Consider the following 23,963-nt stretch of genomic DNA (forward strand, 5'->3'; position numbering starts at 1 on the left):
AGTGCGCATGTGTTCAGTGTCACATATTTATTTGAATGAACCATCCAGTTCCTTGGCTGAAGACACTTACAAATGTTTCTCAAATTTATTTTAGGCAATGAGTTAATGAGGAAGTAGTACAAGAATAGCAGTGTGTTTTAGTGCCATCTAGTGGCTCTCCTTAAGCATCTACTCAGTTATAAATATGCATTGCATTATGGGAGAAGTTGACATAAGAAGCAGCATGGCTAACGTCTAGCTAATACTCATTTTAAAAATCTCTTTATATTTTAAGGTATTGATCCATCAATGCAGCAAAAATACATTATTCTTCACTTTAAAGTCTTAACTCCATAGTATGATGTTCAACTTTATACATTGTGATATTATCCTGAACTGTAAAGTATTGAGGCACGTTCGCACATTAAACTGAATACAAGCACAAGTTGTCTCTTTACATGTAATAGTGTTTGTGTGAAAGAGTGTACACTTGTTAATTTGTACACCTCAATTGTGTACACAAGGACACAAACTGTATATTAAGTGAATGTAATGTATAAACACCCCTATGGTCATAAGGAAATACTGTGCAGCCTGTTCTTTAAATAAGCCCACTTGAAAAGCTTTTAAGAGATGTAACATTGTTCAGAGAAGACTAACACCAAATGTTCTGGCCATGAGGTCACACCTAAGCCTTATTTCACACCACAATATTATTATTATTATTATCTAAAATTTATTCGACGCCTATCTGGCAGGACAACCTGTCACTCTAGGCGACATACAAAGGAATAAAAATACAAAAACAACATCAAAATAAAAATCAACAGGTACATAATAAAAATACTGTTCACATAAGACCCCAAAAATCAGACCACCCCCTTAGCCACCTAACTGTGGCATGTTCATTCATCTGACTGTACAAAAAGCCATGTCTTCAACTGCCTCCAAAAACCCAATATCTGTGTATATGATGAAGATGTGGAGGGTAGGGGAGCACCACCTTGTTCCATCCCCGGTCAGTTACTGGAACATCAGAAGGTCAGAACAGCATAGCTTACACAGGGTTCCTGATTATGCATAGAAAACCTGTATATAAGCTTTGTTCTGATTTTCTGGATGAATGTGTAGAGGTCAGGGGATATGGCCCACTAGGAGTGAACCAACTTCTGTCCCCCATTTATATCCACAGATGTGTTTGTATGAACAGAGCTCTAATGTGTTTCCATATTCATCTGTAGCTTGGCTAATATTGGCTGTGGTGTAATTAGGGATGGGAGGAGCTGTCAGTTTTAGTTCTCTGTTTCTCATTTTTCCAATCTTAAATTCAGTTCTCCATCTTTCTGCAGCAATCTGCAAATTTTTAAATAAAAAAAGCCTCATGGAAATTCTAAAGCATTTTAGTATGAATTTCTCCTAATGAACACAGTTTATATGCAGTTTTGACTAATGTACATATTTTTGCAAGCAATTTATCCTAATATAATGCATTTTCCACAAATATATTCATTTTTATGCACACCTTCCCCTTATGTATATTTTTGTAAACATTGGTTGGTTGGAGAACTGCATTGCAAAATTCTCATTAATGTGAATTTTAAAGGATGGCTGTGTTTCGGTTCTCATTTTGTTTCAGAAAGTGTGAATTCACAGAAAGTGTGAAAGTGTGATAGATTCGACTTTAAATGCAAACTGAATCGAATTTCTCCCCCATCCATAGATGTAATATGCTGGCCCAACCAATATCAGTCACAAGTTGCCAATCTCTGTGGCAAAATCATTCTGAAAGATACAGCAAAGCAATCAATTCGGGTTAAAAAGCAGAGGGGCCCACTTACCTACTTTATTTTAAAGGGTGGGCCTCAGCCCCCAGTCTACCAAGTTTTTATTATTTTGGAGTTTCAGAATTTAACCTTTTACTTGTGTTAACAGAAAACAAAAGGACTGTTTAGCAATTAATTGTTTAATTTCATTTCAATGAAAACATGATACGCACACCTGCTACTGCAAACTCCAGAACACCACAGATTTAATTTTGTTTTTATGTTTATTTGGCTTGCCTGTTAGCCTGGATACTCAATGCTGAATGATGGCTCCTTGAGGAGCCACAATTTGACATAACGTGTTGGGTGCCTTTTTACATCTGCAGAAGCCTACCTTATTCTTTAGTTGGAATTCCACCCCTGGGTAATCTTTTTATAATATTTTTATATTATACAACAACAGCAGCCAAACATAAAACTTGCTTGGCCCTGTGCTACAAGCAAGGTGAAAATGAGGTGAAAAAAGTGAGGAGGAACCACAGCTGTAGTTCATATGAAGATGCCATCCCTTCCTACTGAAGATGCAGTTAGACAGCACTTATTTATTTTTTTCCTGGTCTCACATATTCAGCTACTAAGTGACTCATTCAAAGTCAAAATGGTAGAGCAATATCATAAATGAACAAGGCCATGAGGTGCATGAGCTTACTGAGTCACTTCAGATTTTATCCACACTTTTCTTCCCATTGTCTTCCAAACAGGCTGTTTTGCTTTTTAATATATGACTCGTGCAGATAAAGAAGCTATTATGTAAAATTATGTTGTTATAAATCTGAGATGGTGTCCCACAGAGCCCAAGACGCTCCTCTGAATTTGTGCCAGTATAAATTAAAATACACTGCTGTGCGTGGGTAAAGTCCAGTGTTGCTGTTCCGCTTGTGGTACAGCTTTGGAGCCAGCAGAAATGTCTGATAAACTAGAGAGAAAGGGAGGCAGTCTCTGCCGCTTCCTCCTGCAGCATCCTGTGCCCCCCCAATCTGTTTGAGAGGGTTGGGGAACTCTTTCAAACAGAGCAGAGGGTGATGCAGAAGGTTGCAGGGAAAACTGAAGAAAATCACTACCCCTCCTCTTATGTTGGTGATTGCCTCCATTCCATGAGCAGAACAAAATTCAGGAAAAAATGTTAAATAATCAAGTAGTATGAAATCCACTGTGTGCATTTCCTCATTTGATAAATTCAGTATCTTCATAAATTTTATCTTTTACATATTTGTGTCACATAATTTCCCATTCAATGATCAATAGTTCTTGGATCATCCTTTAATGCTACGGTCTCCTAGAATAATTTTGATTCTATATGGATAAGCTTTTTTATCAGAGAAAACACTACTGATAAAAAAAATCTGCCTGGGGAATGGGGGAGAGAGGCATCACCCTCTGCATGCCCAGTACCCTCCTAAATCTGTTCTGGAGGATACCCCAACCCTATGGCGCAGATTTAGAAGCGGTGTAAGGGGCTGCAAGGGGGAGAGAACTGGTGAAAATTGCCTTCTGCCCTCTCCATTGATGGATTCATTCCATCAGCAGACAGAAATAATTGGATGCTACCTTAATCTGTAGATTCAGAATTCTTCTAGGAGAAAAACTACTGGGGTAGACTGATAGCAAGGGCATAATCACCCATTTGAAGTTTTTGGCTTTTTTTTTTTTTTTAAAAAGATCATCAGTGCAAACATTCAATCCACCAGTACGTTGTTTTGCCAGGTTTTGTTGAAATGAATGGGAACTGTGCGGAAATAGAAGTTTACTAGTTTAACAGCAATTTCAAATCTTACAATTCCTGTCTTAAGGCTTCTGGAAATGCTTTGGTTTGGTTATGGCTTTGGTCATGTGAGGGTTGTAACATTTGGAATTATTGCCATATTGCTTTCATTGCACAGATATCTTCAGTAACAAAAGGACTTTCTGCATTTGTGGTACACATGTTGAATCTAAAGTCGGAAGTAGCTTATAAACTGTCAACTTCATTGGCCTGTTTTATGTTCTGTACGTAGCTGTATTAATGAATCCTATCTCTCTTTTTAGGGTGCACGTGGTCCTTCAGGAATGGATGGGGAACCAGGTATACCTGGACAACCTGGTGACCCTGGGCCTCCTGGACAACCTTCTACAGGGCCAGATGGCGTAGGCAGAGTAAGTTCTTTTTGTTTGCGACACTGTAAGAAAAGAAGTTCAGGATAGCATTGTACAGGATTTCAAACTTTCAAATTAAATGGAAAAGAACAAATTTTAATTTTTAGATTTGAGTTTAATTTGACATTTTGATGGAAATACAGTGTCACTATTTGATAACACACGCTCTTCAGCCCATGGCTGATTTTTAACCATCCAAAATCAAAATGTGAAATATTGCACCTGGAATTCAGGAAATGAATTTGGATATTATTGTATACAGAATTTTATTTCAGTTATTAATGATGACTGGTTGATTTAAAAAGAATTAGGAAATAGCTGAAGGTTCAGTTTTGTCCCAGTGGGAGGATGAACAGTTTCTCATTTTAAGACTCTTCTGGAAATTGCCTCAACTAAATCTCACATAGAGTAAAGATAGATAGGGATGGAGGAGGAATTAACTTTAGATGAATTTATATTTTATATACATAATTTGGAAGTTCCAACCTGATCAAGCTGTGCCTGCATTAGACGGCTTCTCACAGTGAATACCCCCTTATGTCTCAGCTTCTCTTACATTTTTTAAAAAGAGCCCGGCGAATTATATGCAGAATTCTTCACAAAATTATACACATAAATGCATATATTATATGTATAATATGTATAAAAGTATCAAGACCCATGTGGTACTATATTTCTGCATCATAATTTTATGTATTAATGTGTAAGTATTTTTATACTGTTATATGCGTCGCTGCACATTATCTGTTTAAGTGCTGGTTACTTTAGCAAACCTGGAGCATATATGCATACAATATGCATATGATATGTAATATCAGTATAATGAATATAGTCATGTCTATAATAAGTTATTCTTTTGTATTTTTAGCAGAACTAAATAAAAAAAATTGCTTCTGTTTGAGATCAAGGGGCAGGACAGGAATTAAAAAACCTGGTTTCCATGGTCAGCTTTGCCTCAGAGGACATGAAAGGCCACCCCACACTATGGTTCTCTTGCATCCGCATCAATGTTTTATCAATAATTTCAATGTCATTTTGGGTACGATTTATTTGCTTAAATCCAGTGCTTTTTTGTGATGGACCTCACCAGTGTGGAGTACCATACATCTTGTTTTGCTGCCCATGGCAGCCATTCTGTGCTGGAATCCATGACACTTTTATTAAGATATTGTACCAGCACCTCATTTTTACACCCCCCCAAACAGTACTGCTTAAGTCATTTATTTGTTAATTGCAAAACAGATCATACTCATAATTCTCATAATATATAAACATACATTAACAGTGTGAATCAAGATCTCCTAAACAAAATGATCTGCAATGTAAGACGTTGCCTCAGACTGCACATATTTGCGTTTGATGCTTTGTGTTGACTCTACATATAAAGGCATTTTATGTTACATATTTATTTTGATCAATTAAATGATGTGTGATTCAACAGTGGGCACTAGTTAACTCTTAGCATTTTATTTTGTACGTCCTGGTTGTACTTTATAATTACAATTAATCTTGAGATTTTTGCTTAAATGCCAGTGACTGTTTCAGGTAAAACCAGGAAATTCCTAGCTAATTTGTCAAATTAGGTAATGGAGGAAAACAGTTATTTAGCTTGAATTGGTCAGCTGTGGAGCTTAAAGGGCCTATCTTAAAAATTACAAACAGATCGGGTCTGGGTTAGATCGGATCTCTTTGATGAGAGCTGTCTGACTCCCTAGTTGTCATCCCAGAAGTAAAAGATGGACATTAAGGTAGTTTAAGTGCTGGTTACTTTGGGACACCAGCAGGATAGTGAGGGAGGCCTTAGCCCACCACTTCACATCTGTGCCTCACATTGACAAAACGGGTTGCTGGCCATCCTGCATTGCTTACATGTGAACAAGAACTGTATGCAGGTTCCCCAGAAAGAAGAACTTTGTTGTTGGGGGTTAAAAGAAGAGCTTATATGATAATAAAAATTATTTTGAACATGCCCACTCTCTCTCTCTACAACACTCCTAAGGTAATGTATGAGGCAGGGGTCTAAACAGAGGTCTATAGAAATGCAAGACAGACTTAGGTAAACTTTCCTGACCCTTTTTTTAATTAGGGAAAAGAATTGCAAAAATGCTGTGCTTTACACAATTACCTTACATGTGTAGTGGAAGGGGGGCAGTGCACCAGAGGTTTGCTAGCTAGATAATGTGTGAACCACATGCCATGTTGTCCAGGCCTTTGCCACATGGCAGGACTATCCCCCTGTCAAAATCTAGCTATGAATGATTGGTTACTTTTTATCTTATCCCAGTGTAGAACATTGGGAGAAACTCAAGATCAGTGGAAACCCAGAATGTCACATTCCGTTGGCATCACTGCAACTATTTCCTCACATTGATTATTATTCGTCTTCATAGTTTTTGGAGGCTGAAACTTGTGTGAGCACATGGACCTTGGTAGATGATGCAAATACAAGTGGTATGGGGCATGCCAGTGATCTGGCATCTTGTGCACTTCAGAAGATTACCATTTCTGACATTGAAATGCCAGTTGCCTTATGACTGCAGAATTTTTCTCTGGCATCCATTATGCCATCTATTTTACTTAGAAAGAGTGATGTGGTTCACTCATGAGCATAGTGTCAGTCAGAAAAGTCAGTTTGACAACATCTTTGCAATATTAGAGCTGATGCTTGTGTGAGTGTAAATGAGCAATGATTTACAGAGCAATCCTTTACATTTCTTCTCAGAAGTAAGTCCCATTGAATAGGGCTTACTCCCTGGTAAGCATTTTTAGGATTGCAGCCCTAAATATTTACATACATTGACATTTACCTCAGTCTCTTGTGATCTGCAGAAAGTTTAATTGGTGCTTGTTTAATTGTAAATTATTCCTTTTTAATTAAGGTTGACATTATTCTTGATCACTGCTTGTGTGGCATCTTTGAGAGAGCACAGGGCTATCCTTCTCATGGGCTTGGTAGATAACAGGGCAAGTTTAAAAAATAACTAGAGCCTGGGATAATTTAATTCATGCTCATTTCTCAAACTCTTGAAGCCCAAAGCTCAATAAGAGGATAAGACATTTTCATTTTAATTAAACTTGCTGTGCCTTTGGAAACAAATGAAATGTGATTGATGGGAGAATGAATTCTGAATGCAAATGATTAACAGACTTTGGAATTTATTTATTTCACAAAATTTATATACCAGTTGGTTGTAAGAAAACCTTTAAGCAGGAACCAGTGATCTTTAAGAAAAGTCTTAATATAACAAAGCTAAGGCTTCTGTCCAAAGGTCACTAAGACTGAAGGAAATCCTTTTGTTGATTTCAATACACTATTGATGTAATGCAGCCTTCCCCAGCCCGGTGCCCTCCAGATATTTGTTGGACTCCAATTCCCATCAGCCCCAACCAGCATGGCCAATGGTCAGGGATGATGGGAGTTGTAGACCAACAACATCTGGACAGTACCTGGTTCAGGAAGCCTGATGATAAATGTACAGGAATCACAGTGTGTTGAGTTACACAATTCTGAATAGAAATGATAAGTAGGGTTAAGTGAGTGCCTGATTTATCTGAAAGTGGGATCTTTCCATTCACTTGTGAGGATGGGTGGTAGGGTCAGAAGCCCTCTTCAAATCTCACTTTAAAAAATGCTGGAGACCAAAAAACTAGTAAACATTTTGTTCCCAACGAATGTTAGATTAGCAGTGAAATCCTATACATGTTTACTCAGTAGTAAGTCCCACTGTTAAATGGAGCTTAACCCCAAGTAAGCATCCAGAAGAACCTCCACTGTAAGTTCAAGAATGTAAATGCAACTGTAATGAGAAAGGGAAGCATGCAGCCATCACCCTCCCCATTTTTAAATATTTGCCAGATGAGGAATCAAATCAGAGAGGCATTGCATAATGCCATTTCCCTCTTCCATTGTCCTTCCACCCATTTTTTGTACCGGGTGCCTGGTTTTCTTCCTTATTTTTAATAAAGAGCTTCTTCTAACAACTTGTCTTTTTTGTGCATGGAGTATTTTAAGCCTCTTGGAAGCTGAAAGGTAACTAACATGTTTCTACAGGAGAAGCCCATTCCTTTTTGAAAGCACTGGGAAAGCTGCCATTAGCTTTAAAGTACTGAGACTCGCTACTGATCCAAGTCATTTTCAAGCTGTCGCTGAAAAAGTTTAGCCTCTATCATCTGCCAAGTTTTCAGAAATTATTCTTAAAATAAAAGTAAAGTAAATAACCCCCATCCCCTGGCCTTGACAGCAGAAATATCCTTCTAGGATTTACCTTGGGTCTAATGGTTAAACTTCTTATGTTGGCAGCCATTTACATCTCAGATGGCAGGCCTGGATGAAAAGTCTGGACTTGCTGGCCAAATGGGATTCATGCCTGGTGCTGTGGTAAGAATATTTATTTATTTATTTATTTATTTATTTATCAATCAATCAATTACAGGATTTTTGTACCACTTTTCCACTCAAAAAAATACAAAGTGGCTAATGTGAAGAATTTTAAAACAACAATCCAATAGAACAAGTGTGGGGAACCTTTGGCCCCCCTTTGGCTGCTGAACTACAATTCCCATCAGCCCCAGTAAGCATGGCCAATAGTTCAGTGAGGGTGAAAGGTTCCTTATACCTGCAAAAGAACTATTTAAGATACAATGGGTGATACCAACTAAGTCGTACTTAGCGGAAACTCATTGAAATCACAGTAAGCACATGTGAAACTGACATGGGTCAGAAACAGACTGCTCAGTCCATCCCTGTTTTCTTATGGTATGGATAAACATTCAGCCATGCAAGCTGTCAGCTTCAGTCATATAGCCCAAGCACAGGTTTACTACCATAGTGAGAACTAGGCCTCTGTGTGAGATCATTCTTTTATGATACAGAACACACATAGTAGCATGTTCTACATGCTCATATTGAAATATATTTGATTCCTTTCTTCAAAACCAATATGTTTAACAGGAGTTTCTTTTCCTCCCCAGGGTCCTGTGGGTCCACGAGGGCCTTCAGGTCTGCAAGGACAAACTGTAAGTGCTTTGGTCTAAGAGATGCATATATAATTGAAATAGATTGGTTGCATATAGATTGCAATGTTTACATGGATGAACTACAATGAGCTTTGGGAATGTGTCCTCTCCTTCTCCAGTGTGGCTGGCTGGGGATCAGAAGCTTTCATTTTCATTTTTTAATTAACTGCATTACATCTGAACTCCTAACTGCAGGTAAATATGATTAGTTGAGACAAGGCAGCTTCATAACCCAATGTATGAATGATGGCTTGTTTCAGTAAACCTTGGTTAAGAAGATTAACCACAGTTTGTCCAAGTTTGCGTGTAACAACAAACTGCAGTCAATCAAAAATGGAAGTGAAAGCTTCCAATCTCTTCCTCACAGCAATGGTTACTCATCAGATAACTCACAGATAGACTGTGGTTTATCATGATGTCTGAACACAACTGTTCTGTCAGTATGAAGACGTTTTGGGACATTGCAATTCTGAATAAGTTACTCAAAAAGGACTTTCTTCAGTGGGTCTGCTTTGCCTAATCCTTGCTCCATGACCAGCCAAGAAACAGAGTTTTATCAATGCCATCGTTTCATAATCATAAAAGTATTGGCTGCCAATTTTCTCACTACTGGGAACAGTGTTAGCCCTGATTTTGTTATGTACGTTTCTTTGTGCCTGCACTTACATTGCACTCTCTCTCTTCATGGCTCCTGCAGGCAATTTTCCATTCAGACATTGTCAACCCTGAGATGTGTTTAAAATGACACTGTCCATCCATTCTAGGTTGATGTTGTAACCGTTCAGTGAGTCGGAAATAGATTCATTGATTTTGTTGAAGTTTCCCTTCCAAACAAGTGTCTGAGGAATTGGCAGGCTAGACGATAACACTTGCATCAGTCATGTTTTTCGAAATAATTTTCTCATAATTTTGTCAGAGCACCTACTGATGCTTTGCAATTGTGATGCGTAAATCAGGATCTTGACTATCCTAGCTTTTTTGACTACTTAGACTTATTTTGTCTAGATGGTTTCCATTAATTGCTACATTGGATCTTTCTTTGTCTAACAGATTTCCAAAGTTTTAATATATATATTTATTCTGTTTTAGGGTGGTATAGGCCCACCAGGCCCTCCAGGTGAATTCGGAGACCCAGGATCAATGGTAAGATCAATTATGCTTATACCTATGCTAATGTTAAGGGAGCAGGGAGGAAAAATGTATTGAAATGGAATAATGCATTATAAGTTTTGATGGTGCCACCACTTTTGGGGAGGTTATATCAACCAAATTTGTGAAAACATTTCCTCTCAAGACAGTACAGTTTTGCTTACTATTTAATTTTTCAAATTGTTCTGGGGTTTGTTTTTTTGGTAGGTGTAATCAATATTATTTCTCTAAGGGCTGTTTAGTTTGTTAATTTAAGGATGTATCTTTTATTTTACTAGGGGCCAGCTGGTGTTCGTGGCCCAGAAGGCCCTCCAGGAAAACCTGGTGAAGATGTAAGTTTTAAAATGTTTTACCCTGGCAGATTGGCCAACAGTATGCTGATAGCAGAATTATGACATCACATAATATAATAAACATCTTAAAAAATATACAAAAACACAACAAAACCAGAACAAAGCCAGAGAACCCATAAATTGCTACTGCCACTCACAAACCAAAAACTTTCTTCAATAAGAGAGTGTTTACCAGTTCTTAAAAAGTTATCAAAGAACTAGTAAGTCAAGCTTCCTGAACTCCCTGGAGTTTCAAAAAGATAGAGACATTGTAGAGAAAGGCCTGGCCCCCTGTGTGGGTCTCCAAACCTCCCACTCCCCCCGCATGGGTTTCTAAACCTCCCCCTTCCCCCCATGTAGGTCTCCAAGCTTCCTCCTTCCCCCCACATGGGTCTCCAAGCCTCCTCCTACCTCAGTGCAGGTCTCTAAACCTCCCTCCACTTATGGCCTTGCTGCTGCTCACTCCCTTCCTCACTGGCCCCCGCTAGGCCTGGGCTCAGGCGAGCTGGACCTTGCCTGCTAGGCCTCACCTACTGCCCCTCTCATCATCACTGCTGCCGCTGTACCACTGCCATGCCACCATTGCTGCCAAAGTTGGCCTGTCTTTGCCCTCCTCAAGTGCCATGCTACCTGTGAACACTTCAGCGCAGGCATGCGCCTGCGCATAAGCATTTATAGATAGCATGATGCTTACAAAAATATAATAAGACATGGATTTCAACAGAGCAGGTTGGGAAACTTTTTTGCCTATGGGGCCACTCCACAGGCCAACCTTGAGAGGTGGGCAGGACAACCCGCCTGTCAATCACATGACAGCATAATTATGTCACATGATTGACAGGTGGGTTTTCCTGCTTATCTGTCAAAATCCCTTATTTGGGATTCCCAAGCACCTGACAGCTAGTTGGCTTCCTAGCACTTAGAAACCACTGTGCCAGGGGCAATGCCAGCTCTAACCTTCGTGCTTTGGGATGTGCTGAGCATAGGGCTGGCAAATGGGGGGTAGGGGAGAAAGAAGCACTTTGCTTGTGTGTGAGGGAGAAGTCCTTCTCACAGCTGATGTCTGAAAATAGCAGTCGTCCCCCCCCAAATCAGTGCCAAGCATAGGTACTGGCAAAGCCTTCTTTCTCCTCTTTCCAACAGCTGGTGTGTGTGATGTGGTGGGGGAGAAAGAAGCCTGCATTTTCCAGACATCAGATGAGCGAGGGAGGAAGTCCCTCTTGCAGCTAGTGCTTGCTGAATAAATGGATGTGCATGTTTTGGCCAGCACAGAATTGAACCCTGCCCTCCCTGCCCATCAACTGACACTGTGAATTATTGTCAGCTAACTGACAGATGGGCTGGTTTGAGGGAAATGGTTTTGGCCCATGGACTTGGAGGTTCCCCAGCCCTGAAATGGAGGTCTGCATCCAAGCTGCCGCTGGAAACGTTGAGAGACATCTTCTGCTAACAGCATGGCAGGCTCAAAGGAATAGAGAAATGCTCTGATTATACAAGCCAATGAGAGCTTTCCCCCCAATGCTAATTATTCTGTATGTATGTTTTTTTTTTACCAGGCTTGCAGCTGAGGAGGGAAGGCTCCCTTCCCCACTTGCTATGATGTTGATGACAATCCCCACCCCTAAGCATCTCATACTGGATTAAAAAAAGAAAACCAATGACATGATTGCTAATCACTAATGTGATGTCTAGTTAGGCCCTAGAGTGAGCTGTTCGTTTGTTATGTGTCTTACGTTCTTCTTATCATTAAAACGTTATGTTACATTAAGCTAGTGTGCATATATTAGTCATCAAAAGCAAGCCTTTCAAAGGACCTCCACATCTTTAACTTCAGTCATTGAAAAATGTTTTTAAGGGGGAAATGTAGATGTTTATGATGTCACACAGAACTGTTTAAACTCTCTTGTTATAGATTGTTTGCATGTGTGAACATGACCTATGGACAGCAAAATAAATCTTGACTTTCCAACTTCTTTATTGGTTTCCTCTTTTTAGGGTGAATCTGGCAGATCAGGACAGCCTGGTGAAGTTGGATTCCCAGGATCTGCAGTAAGTCCATTAGCATTTATGATCATCAAATCACAAGACTAAACTCCCAGATGGATCCTAGACGCTACTTATACAGTTTATGTAGCACCAACAAGTGTGCTTGAAAATATCAAGAAGCAGATGGAAGACAGTCCTTCCCCAGACTTGTTTGGCATTGAGAGTGTGCAACGCAGTTAGCGTTTTGCAACTCTGTTGAGGGTGATGGCATCATGAAATATAGATAAGGAGAGTGAAAAATCTTTTCTTTGATCCAAATGTAGTTATGAGCAACTAGTAGTTATGAGCAACTAGTGGAGAAGATATGCATCCCTTCCAACTGAGATCAAAAGATGGATCTAGTCATGATGGATCCAGCTACAATGGCTATATTCAACCTCCATTGTCAGAGGCAATATGCATCAGAATACCAGTTGCTGGGAATCACAAGTGGGTAGACTGCTGTTGCGCTCAGGACCTGCTTTTGGGCTTCCCATTAGCATCTGGTTGGCTACTGTGACAACAGGATGCTGTCCTAGATGGGCCATTGGCCTGATCTAGCAGGCTATTCTTACGTTCTTAAGATTCCAGTGGTGATGAAGCAGATGTATATGCACATATACATTGGCAATGAGTATGAAAGGCAGCTTATGCATACAGATCTTATTTGCTGGATCATTGGGGGGGGTCCAAAATGTCTCTCATACGTTAAGAACTGTTTCAGTAGGTTGTGTGCCTGGTGGCATGTGTGCACTGAAGAACAGTGGAAATGGATGAGTTGAGGGACCCCTGAAGCTCCTAGTCAAATAAATATCTGCAATAGTAATTGAAGGCCATACTTTTAAAGATGGAGTTGTTTGCCTGATATATAAGCTAAACAAAACTCTACACATCACTTTACATTGTGCTAAATTTACAAGGATATGGGAAACCCTGGTTACTTCAAGCATATCTTTTTAGTTACCATGATGTTTAAAAATTACTGTATATTTAAAGCCTTTCTTGTTATTCTTTTCTAAATCTTCCTAAAGCAACCATCATCCAAAACATTTTTTGTTAAAAAAAAAACCCAACCCTGGTCAAATCAATGGGAATTGCATAAAAAGATTCACTCTTTTTCAGATCTTAATGACTAATAATACATCTAAATCCACATCAGGCACCTATAAAAACAGTCTGGCCAAGTTGTGGTATTTTCTGGAAGTAAGTGGATTTGGTTGATTTTCTGCCCCAGGGAGAAATGAATAGAAAAAGTTAAACATCTTTTGAAGTCATGACATTTCAGTTTGAGTGACTGTTGATTGCTTTTTGGCTAGTGTTGTATAGGGAGACAGGTCACCTCTGAAGAAGGGCCCTGTGTCTCAGACCGCTGAAGTCAATATGTTCAACTCTGCAGGAAACTAATAGGCAATCACAGGTCGTCGTAGAGCACTGCTTTTCATCAGCTGTACTTCCTACAATTGTTTCTCTTTCTAGAGAACATCACTTACATTTTCCTTGCAAGTGAAATATTATTTCTGCATTACATCTCAGCCTGAAACAAAGATTCCTACTATAGAAAATTCAGGTGTGCATTATAGTCATGGCTTCTATAATCATCTCAGTATTTACCCTATCATTTAGCTGGCTCCACCCCTTCCCTTTTCTTTGTACCATCTCCTCTGCTTCCAGACCTCCACCTGTCATTTCCATGTATAACTCTTCTATGCAAGTATTAGTTTTAATTGCAGATATTATATTCAACATTTTGGTAGCATCTTTAGTGCAGTCCTCATCTCATTTGTCATAGAACAGTGGTTCCCAAACTCCCCCTCCCACAGACTACTTGAAAATTGCTGAAGGTCTTCATTGTCTGCTTCATGATTTTTCTGTCTGATGTAGCAATTGTAATGGGCTGTGCAAGATGCTGTATGATTTTTTTTTTAGTTTTATTGTTTTGAAAATTTATTTTATTTCACAAATATTCTTAACAACAACAAAAAAGAAATAATATCAGAATTTTGAACACACAGATTCCCTCCCTCCCTTCCAAGGGGATCCTTTTTTGTGTAATTCCTCCTTATATACAACCTTACAAGCACATTGTACAATGATACATATGGTAACAAAATGATAGAATAATCATTTAGACTGTCCATAGAGTGTTGTGTGGTTTTGGGACTTGACGAGTTAAGTTGCCTCCAGCTGTGAATGTCATAAATGGCCACCAATCTAAAGTGAGCTAATACAGATCTAGCGCTATCAACATAAAAATTTTTACAAACAATTTTTAGTCCCCCCTGATTTTCACCTATAAATAAATTTAACATTGCCAAGATTGATTTAAGATTGATTTTTTGGCTTGTTATCTTTATAATTTCTTCTTTTATACAAGACCAAAAACATTGCACTTTTGTACATTCCCACCATACATGTTTGTGTGAGCCCATTGCACCACACTTTCTCCAACAGTCGGAGGAGGAGGTTTTATATATTTGTGCTAATTTGAGTGGTGTCATGTACCATTTTTGTATTAGTTTTAGAGCTGTCTCATGAAATGTACCAGCTGTTGGTGTGTAGGGAAATTTTAACCACATCCCTTTCCATTCCTCTTCCTCTATTGTTATCCCCAACTCATGTTCCCAGTATGTTTTTAGAGACGCATCATTCCCCATAGCCTTCTCCAATAAAAACTTACATAATTTCAAAACTAGTCTCCTCTCATTTGATTCACATTGTAAAATGAACTTCTCTCCCACTGTCAACTCTCGAGTTCCTTGCGATCTGACCAATGGTTTTTTGACAAAGGAGCTAAGCTGGCGCCATAGGAGCCAAGAGAAACCTTTATCCCTTAGATGTTTTTTCCAAATATCTCTTGGGATTGGCTGCTTATTGAAATCTTGCAACCTGTAGATGTTAAAATCTAACAAGATTGCTTCATCCACTTGCCTATCTGGTCTAAAAAATCTGGGTGGGAGCAGATGGGAATCAATGGGGACAATCCTGAAAGTTTCCTTCCTGTATTTCCATATTGCACAAATCTGAGCTAGTGTTGAATGTGTGGCCCGTGTCCATGTTCTTCCTACCTTCTTGATAAATAGCGCTCCAGATACGTTGTTATAATGTTTTAACATGTTTTTTCCAATTGTACCCAATGACTTTCCATATTGGAATCCAGAAAGGAGAGGAGATGCCAGATCTGATATGCTTCGTAATAAAGACACAGATTTGGGACTCCCCACCCTCCATCTTTTGTCCCCCTGTACCTAAGATTTTTAGCTGTTCTAGGATTTTTAGACTTGAAAATAAAGAATTCTATTTTATGCTGCTAATGTTTCAAACAATTAAAAAGGATCATTACAGAAGAACATAAAATAAATATGTAAATTTAGGGAGCATATTAATTTTAATTCGCTCTATTCTAATGGAGAGAGACAAGGTCAATCGAGACCATCTCCATGGGTCTGCTTGGATCTTTTTCCATAATGGGACATAATTGTATTTAAAAGATTTAGTGAGATTTTTAACAATAATAATAATAATAATAATAATTTAATTTGTGGGTCGCCTATCTGGCCAATGGCCACTCTAGGCGACATACAATTTAACAACAATACATTACATCATAATAAAATACATCATAAAATACAATATAACAATAAAACAATAAAACAATTCCAGTACAGAGTAGTAGGCTATTCGTCGTAAAAATTTAACCCTCCCCGGAAGTCCCAAAGGCCTGTCTGAAGAGCCAGGTCTTCAAAGCTTGGCGGAATACATTCAGGGAAGGGGCATGCCAAAGGTCATACGGGAGGGAGTTCCAGAGAGTGGGGGCCGCCACTGAAAATGCCCTCTCTCTTGTCCCCGCCAACCTAGCTGTTTTAGTTGGTGGGATTGAGAGAAGGTCCTGTGTGGCTGATCTTGTTGGGCGGCATGGTTGGTGGCACTGGAGGCGCTCCATCAGGTAAACTGGGCCAAGACCGTATAGGGATTTAAAGGTTAATACCAACACCTTGAATTGGGCCCGGAAAATAACTGGAAGCCAGTGTAGGTCGAACAACACTGGAGTGATGTGTTCCCGGCGGCGACAGTTTGTAAGTAGTCGAGCCGCAGCATTTTGTATAAGTTGTAATTTCCAGACCGTTTTCAAGGGTAACCCCACGTAGAGCGCATTACTGTAATCCAACCGAGAGGTGACCAGGGCATGTACCACCAGTGGGAGCTGATGAACAGGAAGGTAGGGCTGCAGTCTACGAATGAGGTGTAATTGATATCAAGCTGCCCGGCTCACTGCCGAAATCTGAGCCTCCATGGACAGCTTGGAATCAAGAACAACCCCAAGGCTGCGGACCTGGTCCTTCAGGGGCAATTTCACCCCATCGAACACCAGGTCAACATCTCCCAACCTTCCCTTGTCTCCCACGAGTAGCACCTCAGTCTTATCAGGATTCAACTTCAGCCTGTTCCTTCCCATCCATCCACTCACGGATTCCAGGCACTTGGACATGGTCTCCACAGCTGACTCTGGTGAAGATTTAAACGAGAGATAGAGCTGAGTGTCATCCGCATATTGGTGACACTGCAGCCCAAATCTCCTGATGATTGTCCCCAGCGGCTTCATATAGATATTAAATAGCATGGGAGAGAGGATAGAGCCCTGTGGCACACCACAATTGAGAGGCCAAGGGTCTGAAACCTCCTCCCCCAATGCTACCTGTTGATGCCTATCGGAAAGAAAGGAATGGAACCACCGTAGTACAGTGCCTCCTATTCCCGATTCCTCCAGGCGATGTAAAAGGATACTGTGGTCGACAGTATCAAAAGCCGCTGAGAGATCGAGGAGGACAAGAAAGGTGAATTCTCCCCTATCTAATGCCCTCCTCATATCATCAACCAGAGCGACCAATGCTGTTTCAGTTCCATGTCCAGTCCTGAAACCCGATTGGTATGGATCCAAATAATCCGGACTCCCAGGTACCAAAAGTGGGAATAAACTAAAGGAATTCCAAGATCCCTCGAAAGGCGTCTTTGGGTATCTGGGGAGATATGGAAGAACAGTAGATCAGATTTTGTAAAATTTACCTTTAGAGCTGAGACTATTTCAAATTTCTTCAACTCTGACTTTACATGTGACATTGCTTCTGAAGGGTTAGAAATCATTAAAAGTAAATCATCAGCATATAAACTTAAATGTTCTTTCTTGCCTACTTTAACTCCCTTAATATCCTCATTAATCTTCAACCTACCTGCCAAAAGTTTTATAACCAAAGTGAATAATAAAGGGGATAAAGGGCAACCTTGTTTAGTGCCCACATTTAATTTTATCTCCCAGCTTTCCATATTATTGAATTGTAAATTGATGTGGATGATACATATATAGAATATAATACTTTATTAAATTTGGGGCCAAATTGGTATACATTTAATGAATTTAATGAAAGCTGCCAATTTACACTATCAAAGGCCTTACCTATATCAATTGCTAACAGGGGTAAGGATGATTGATTCATTTTACAATACTTCATAATACTGATCAATCTCCTAACTGGATCAGCTATATAACAACCAGGGATAAAACCATATTGATCGGGGTTCACTACTTTCTGAATTACTAATTTTAAACTATTGGCTAAAATAGTAGTAAAAATCGTATAATCCGTATTAAGTAGTGAAATTGGCCTATAAGAATCAGGGGAGGAGGGATCCTTGCCAGGTTTTAATAGTAGGGTTATATGTGATTAAGACCAAGTCGGGGGTAACCTAGAACCATCTAAAATCAAATTAAACAGATGTGTCATACTTAGCAGTAATATGTCTTTATATGGTTTACAGAAATTACCAGCATAGCCATCAGGCCCTGGAGCCTTATTTGGTTTCAGTCCTTTAATAACTTTGCTTATTTCCTCCTCTGTGATAGGAGCATTCAATAAGCTTCTTTCCTCTTCTGATAAACTAGGGAGGCCAGCAGTTGTCTGATATTCCTTTATCTCTCGGTTGTCTTTGACTTTGTGTTCATACAGTGGTTCAAAATAATTTGCCAGGGAATTCCGTATAGATGTATTGTCATAAACTGACTCATTCTGGCCTATTTCAAGAGTTCTGTTCTTTTTCTCTTTTTCACCCTGTTCACTAGAATCTTTGAGCTTTTTCCCATCCCCTTCATATTTCTGTTTAACATATAACATAGCATTGTAACATCTATGCCTGCTAAGGCCATTTCTGTTTTCTTCCTTTCCATTTCCCTTCTAATCCTCTGAGAACCTATCTGTTTGTAATCATTAATGAGTAAAGCCAATTCCTTTTCCAATCTATCCCTTTGTTTGTTTTTTGACACTTTTTATATAGGACCACTCACTAATGCAAATACCCCACGGCACAACCTTCATAGCCTCCTATCGGACTTCCTCTGTTATTTCTTGTGCTGCGTTGTCTTTAAAATAATTAGATAGATCTTCCCTAATTTCTTCCCTAGTCAATGATGAGGACAGAAGCAGTGGGTTAAGTCTCCAACCGCTACACCATGGTTCTCCCAACAAATCTGCTATAATCTGGCTTACAGGGGCATGATCTGTAACTTGAATTACCTCATATCCATTTTTTGTACCCAATTCAGCAAGGAGTCAGAGACCATGAGGGAATCTAGCCTTGAAAATGAGCCATGTGGCCTAGAATAAAAGGTATGGCTGAGTTCCCCAGGATTTATTTCAGACCAGACTTCCCTTAGATCTTCCTTTTGTAGCAAATTCATGAATTTTCTTGTTTGCTTTCCTGGTTTTGGGATTCTTCTTTCGCTACCAACTGCAATCCCACCTCTTTTTTCTTTTTTGTCTGCCCTCTTACCTCCCATCCCATGTAGATTTAAATTAGTGTCACCTCCCAAAATGACCTCTGCTTTTGTGAAACATTGTAGTTGTCCCAGAATTTTGTGGAAGAAATTTAACTGACCCATATTGGGTGCATAAGATGTGGCAAAGGTGACCAGTCTTGAGTTATTCAGTATCCCTTCTACAAATAAAAATCTCCCTTGGCTGTCTATCTTGCTTCTCTTTGGTTCAAAGAAAATGTCATCCTGAAACAATATTGCCACTCCCCTTGCCTTGCTACTATCTTTTGCCAGATACTTACATTTCCAATACAGTAGGGCCCTGCTTTTCGGCAGCCTGCTTTTCGGCATTCCGCTAATACGTCGGCTTTCAATTAGAGTAATTAGAGTAAGGCCCCACTCATACGGTGCTTGTTCCGCTTTTATGGTGTTTTTCGGGCATCGGGCTTCATTTTATTGACTGAGTTCTTTTTGGCAGGTTTCGCTTTTAGGTGGGGGTCTGGAACGTAACCTGCCGTATGAGTGGAGCCCTACTGTACATGCTATTAAAAAATCCACCTGTTGATTTGGCCGTATGTGTTTCTTGCAGCATTAACACTTTTGGTTTGAACTCCCGTATCAACTTATAAAGTCTGTGTCATTTAATTATTGTCCCTAAATCTTTTATATTCAGTGTAGTGATTTCTATTTCATTTGCCATAATATCCTTATCAGCTTTCGTCTTGATTTAATTTCTTGCCTTTCAAAGATGTTACCTACCCTTCCCCTTATACCAGTTAGTTTCCCCACTTCCCTCCTTACCTTCTTTAACACTATTTCCCTCCCCCCACCCCCTTTACTGAACACTAATTACAAATTGCAAGTGCACCTCGCCCCAAATATTAGGGCTTGGCAGCTATATAAGCGTATCTCTTTCCAACATATCTGAGCAAATTTTTTACTTTACTCAGCATCTTTAATTTTATATGCTAACTACCCCCTATCCAGAGGGTTTGTAACACGGGGGCTAAAATTAAATATTTTTTATAACTTTAGAACAGCTACTTACTGTAAATAGATTGTGTGGATACACTGACTTATTTCTTCATAAGTCTGCCATGATCGAGTAGGAGATTCCCATCGCCCCATTAACCATAACAACATTGTTTCAACCTACAAAGAGAGAGAGAAAAAATGAAAGGATTATCCAACATATACAGCACTTTGTCCCCATCTTTGCTCATCTTACTGCACTGTTTCCACTCTGCTGCAGTCTCAGTAGTTGCCCAGCTTCCTTAGAAGCAAAGTCTGAATTTTTTACAGTTGTCGGCCTCAACAGTGCCTGTTCGAAAGGTTCTGTGGTTTACGATACGGAAAGGGGGTGTTATAATTGCCTCTGGTAAGACTGCCTTGTTGTGGTCTGTATGGTTGCTTTCTACGTACCATTTCCCAGTCAGCACTGTCATCATCCGTATCCTCCCCACCACCATTCTCTCTGCTTATCTGCTTCTCACCGGGGCCTTCAGGGAGCTCTAGGTGTAGTTGCTTCAGTATGTCCGCTGCTTCTTTCCCAGTTGTGGCAGCGTAAATAGCACCCTTATGTGGAACCACAAGTCAGAAGGGAAAGCTCCAGTAATCACAGAGCATCTTCCTGCAACTTTAAAGTAAAAGGTCTCATCCGCCTTCACCTTTGTAGTGTCTCGGGGGCCAGGTCTTGTAGGACCAGAATAATGCTGTCTCCACATTTCACTGCCTCCAAGTCTCTCAAGTACTTGAGCAAGTTCTCTTTCTTGGTATGTTTTGCAAAGCAGACAATTACATCCCTGGGACTGTCTTTCCTTTTAGGGCCAAGTGCTCTGCATGCCCTCTTTAGAACTGCCTCCTTCAATGTAAAATCCATGAGGAGTGAATTCAGCCAATGTATTAAAAAGCCTTTGATGTTGTCTTTTTCCATTTCTTCTTCCAGGCCCTGAAAATGAAGATTTAATCTTTATTTATTTATTTATTAATTATTTGATTTATATCCCACCCTTCCTCCCAGCCAGGAGCCCTTCTGTTTCAGTTTTTCAAATCCCCCATCTTAAGTTTCATATTTTTGTGTTCAGTTTTTAACTTTTGAACTCTTTCCTCCTGAGCATTTAACTGGGATGCCATATTGGTGGTTGTTGATTCTGCCAATTCAATCCTGTTACGCAGCTCCCCTAACTTTGATTCTAATATTGTCGACCAGTAGTCAAGGATTTCTTGTTTAAAAGACTTAAATTGGTCAGCCATATCCTCTTTTGTAACTCTTGTGACCGCAACTGTGTAGCCAGACACCTCATCCATTTGCGCTCCTGTAGACACAGTAGCGGGAACCAGCACCATTTTTGTTTCATTGTTTGCTGATCTGACCGAGGTGGCCTTCTCTTTCTTCCTTGTTGTTGCAAAATATTGTGTAAGATCACTATTCTTATATCGGGGCAATCCTGTTGACATCGCCTGTCAGGGATCATTGAGGTTGGGTTCCGTGCTGTCTTTTATCACTCATTCTTCAGCTTGTTGGTCTAGGTCTAGGGCTTGGGAGCTCCCGCTCTATGCCGCCATCTTGAAGGCATCCAAGTTCTGCCCCCCTGCTGTAGATTTTTAACTGTATTTTTACAGACATGCTGTGGAACATCTGAACGAAACTCATGGACTACTGGTGGTCCACAGACCACAGTTTGGGAACCCCGCCATAGAACAATAAACCAAATTAAACTGAGGTATCTAGTTTGTATATAGCCAGTCTAAGTTGTAAGAACTTGGGTGTCTCTGTTTTCTCCTCACAAGCAAACCTATGAAAGAGGTTAAGCTGAGAGAAATTTGGCCAAATCTTGTGAATCCTTGTGAATCAGAGCTTGGAAAAGTTACTTTTTTGAACTACAACTCCCATTAGCCCAATCCAGTGGCCATGCTGGCTGGGGCTGATGGGAGTTGTAGTTCAAAAAAAGTAACTTTTCCAAGCTCTGCTCAGAATACAAGAATACAAGGGTTAGCTTCAGTAACTGTGTAGCCTTTAGCATATGGGATGCTTTTTAAAAACAATGATGCCAAATGTCCCAAGTATAAAAACAGTTTGTTTAGGAAAATAAAGAAAAAGGGAAGGCAACAATTACACCCACAGCTTTGCAAATAAAATGTAGCTGGTTACATGTTACCTGCTTGAGCAGAAACTTGGGCTCCAGAGCATGTGTAAAGTTCCTTGCAGGTTCTGAGAGAAAGCATATTTCATCACCTGGCTGGCTGGTTCAAAGAGACAAAGACTGAGGGTGAAGCCTCACATATTTATGGGATCCAGAGACCAGTAAACGTTGGTCCCTTGATGGTGATGGATTGTTGTTTGTTTATTTATTTATTTATTTATTAAATTTATATACCATCCCATAGCTGAAGCTCCCTGGGCGGTTCACAACAGACAATATCAAAATACAATAAAACACATATTTAAAACAATTCAAACAACATTAATAATGGGCTTCCTTAAAAATTTTTAAATTTAAAACGTTTATAACACATATTAAACACACATTAAAACACTTATTAAAATGCCTGGGAGAAGAGGAAGGTTTTAACCTGGCGCCGAAAAGATAGTAATGTTGGCGCCAGGCATACCTCATCAGGAAGACTATTCCACAATTTGGGGGCCACCACTGAGAAGGCCCTTTTTCTTGTTGCCACCCTCCGAGCTTCCCTTTGAGTAGGCACCCGGAGGAGGGTCTTCGATGTTGAGCGTAGTGTACAGGTAGGTTCATATCGGGAGATGTGTTCCACCAGATATTGTGGTCCCGCGCCATGTAAGGCTTTGTAGGTTAAAACCAGCACCTTGAACCGGGCCCGGAAACATATAGGCAGCCAATGCAAGCGGGCCAGAATTGGTGTTATATGTTCGGACCGCCTGGTCCCCGTTATCAGTCTGGCCGCTGCATTTTGCACGAGCTGCAGTTTCCGAACCGTCTTCAAAGGCAGCCCCACATAGAGCGCATTGCAGTAATCTAATTTAGAGGTTACCAGAGCATGGACAACTGAAGCGAGGTTCTCCCTATCCAGATAGGGGTGTAGTTGGGCCACCAAACGAAGTTGGTAAAAGGCACTCCGTGCCACCAAGGCTACCTGAGCCTCAAGTGACAGGGATGGTTCTAAAAGAACTCCCAAACTATGAACCTGCTCCTTCAGGGGGAGTGTAACCCCATCCAGAACAGGTTGAACATCCACCATCCGGTCGGGAGAACCCACTAACAGCATCTCAGTCTTGTCTGGATTGAGCCTCAGTTTATTAGCTCTCATCCAGTCCATTGTCGCAGCTAGGCAACGGTTCAGCACATTGACAGCCTCACCTGAAAAAGATGTAAAGGAGAAGTAGAGCTGCGTGTCATCAGCATACTGATGGCAACGCACTCCAAAACTCCTGATGACCGCACCCAGGGGCTTCATATAGATGTTAAAAAGCATGGGGGACAGAACTGACCCCTGCGGAACTCCATACTGGAGGACCCAGGGTGCTGAGCAGTGTTCCCCGAGTGCTACCTTCTGGAGACGACCCGCCAAGTAGGAGCGGAACCACTGCCAAGCAGTACCATCAACTCCCAAATCAGCGAGTCTCCCCAGAAGGATACCAAGCCGCTGAGAGATCAAGGAGAATCAACAGAGTCACACTCCCCCTGTCTTTTTCCCGACAAAGGTCATCATACAGGGCAACCAAGGCTG

At 40.3% G+C, this 23,963-nt stretch overlaps 1 protein-coding gene across 1 annotated transcript in view; it reads left to right on the forward strand.

Moving 5' to 3' along the window:
• COL5A2 (collagen type V alpha 2 chain) overlaps positions 1–23,963 on the forward strand; it is a 189,289-nt gene that overhangs the window by 96,875 nt on the left and 68,451 nt on the right. The window contains exons 7-12 of the mRNA XM_061608231.1: positions 3,828–3,935; positions 8,236–8,313; positions 8,907–8,951; positions 10,041–10,094; positions 10,379–10,432; positions 12,428–12,481. Of these exons, the coding sequence (XP_061464215.1) occupies positions 3,828–3,935; positions 8,236–8,313; positions 8,907–8,951; positions 10,041–10,094; positions 10,379–10,432; positions 12,428–12,481 (393 nt within the window). The remainder of the gene's footprint in view (positions 1–3,827; positions 3,936–8,235; positions 8,314–8,906; positions 8,952–10,040; positions 10,095–10,378; positions 10,433–12,427; positions 12,482–23,963) is intronic.

This window comes from Rhineura floridana, chromosome 2, assembly GCF_030035675.1.
Source record: "Rhineura floridana isolate rRhiFlo1 chromosome 2, rRhiFlo1.hap2, whole genome shotgun sequence".
Lineage (NCBI taxonomy): Eukaryota > Metazoa > Chordata > Lepidosauria > Squamata > Rhineuridae > Rhineura > Rhineura floridana.